This window comes from Chrysochloris asiatica, unplaced genomic scaffold (genome assembly GCF_000296735.1).
Source record: "Chrysochloris asiatica unplaced genomic scaffold, ChrAsi1.0 scaffold00109, whole genome shotgun sequence".
Lineage (NCBI taxonomy): Eukaryota > Metazoa > Chordata > Mammalia > Afrosoricida > Chrysochloridae > Chrysochloris > Chrysochloris asiatica.
Genome location: NW_006408627.1, coordinates 2,408,920 through 2,409,485, shown reverse-complemented (window position 1 = coordinate 2,409,485; position 566 = coordinate 2,408,920). Strand labels below are relative to the sequence as shown.

At 44.7% G+C, this 566-nt stretch overlaps 1 protein-coding gene across 1 annotated transcript in view; it reads left to right on the top strand.

Annotated features, from left to right (window-relative positions):
- Positions 1–566, top strand: part of LOC102840479 (uncharacterized protein C11orf24-like) — an 11,784-nt gene that overhangs the window by 928 nt on the left and 10,290 nt on the right. Inside the window, exon 2 of the mRNA XM_006867764.1 lies at positions 2–96. Within this exon, the coding sequence (XP_006867826.1) occupies positions 2–96 (95 nt within the window). The remainder of the gene's footprint in view (position 1; positions 97–566) is intronic.

The following is a 566-nucleotide window of genomic DNA, read 5'->3' as shown; positions in this document are numbered from 1 at the left end:
GGTTTTATTTGCCCTGCAAGCCTATGAGAGCTACAAGAAGAAGGATTACACACAGGTGGACTACCTAATCAACGGCATGTATGCCGACTCTGAAACGTGAGTCCCAGGAGGCCGCCTGCAGCCGCTCCCCAGCCGCTCAGGCCCCTCCCTGCCCTTCCACTTTGCCAGTGAGAGCAAACCAAGTGCTTCCAAAATCTTTTGGTGCAGTTTAGGAGATCTGCCAGATGCTTAACACTTGTATAATCACTATCCAATTAACTCTGTGATCACTAAGAGAGTCGCAGCTTTTTTCATATTTATTTTTGTAAATGATCATGTTGACAGTTGTGGGTGATAAATCTAATTCTGCCGCTGAGTTGGACAGGTGGGCCATCCGCCCTGGTGTGGCTGACACTAAGCAGAATTAAAGCAATGACGTTTCCCATTGGGAAAAAAAAAAAAAAAAAAAAGATTGTATCAAGATTTACATAGAAATTTAAAGAGACAGTATAGACATAAAACCAAACGGGCACCACTGGTCTGTCTGTTGTGCTGTGGTGGTTTGAGTTGCTGTGATTCTGAGGGCT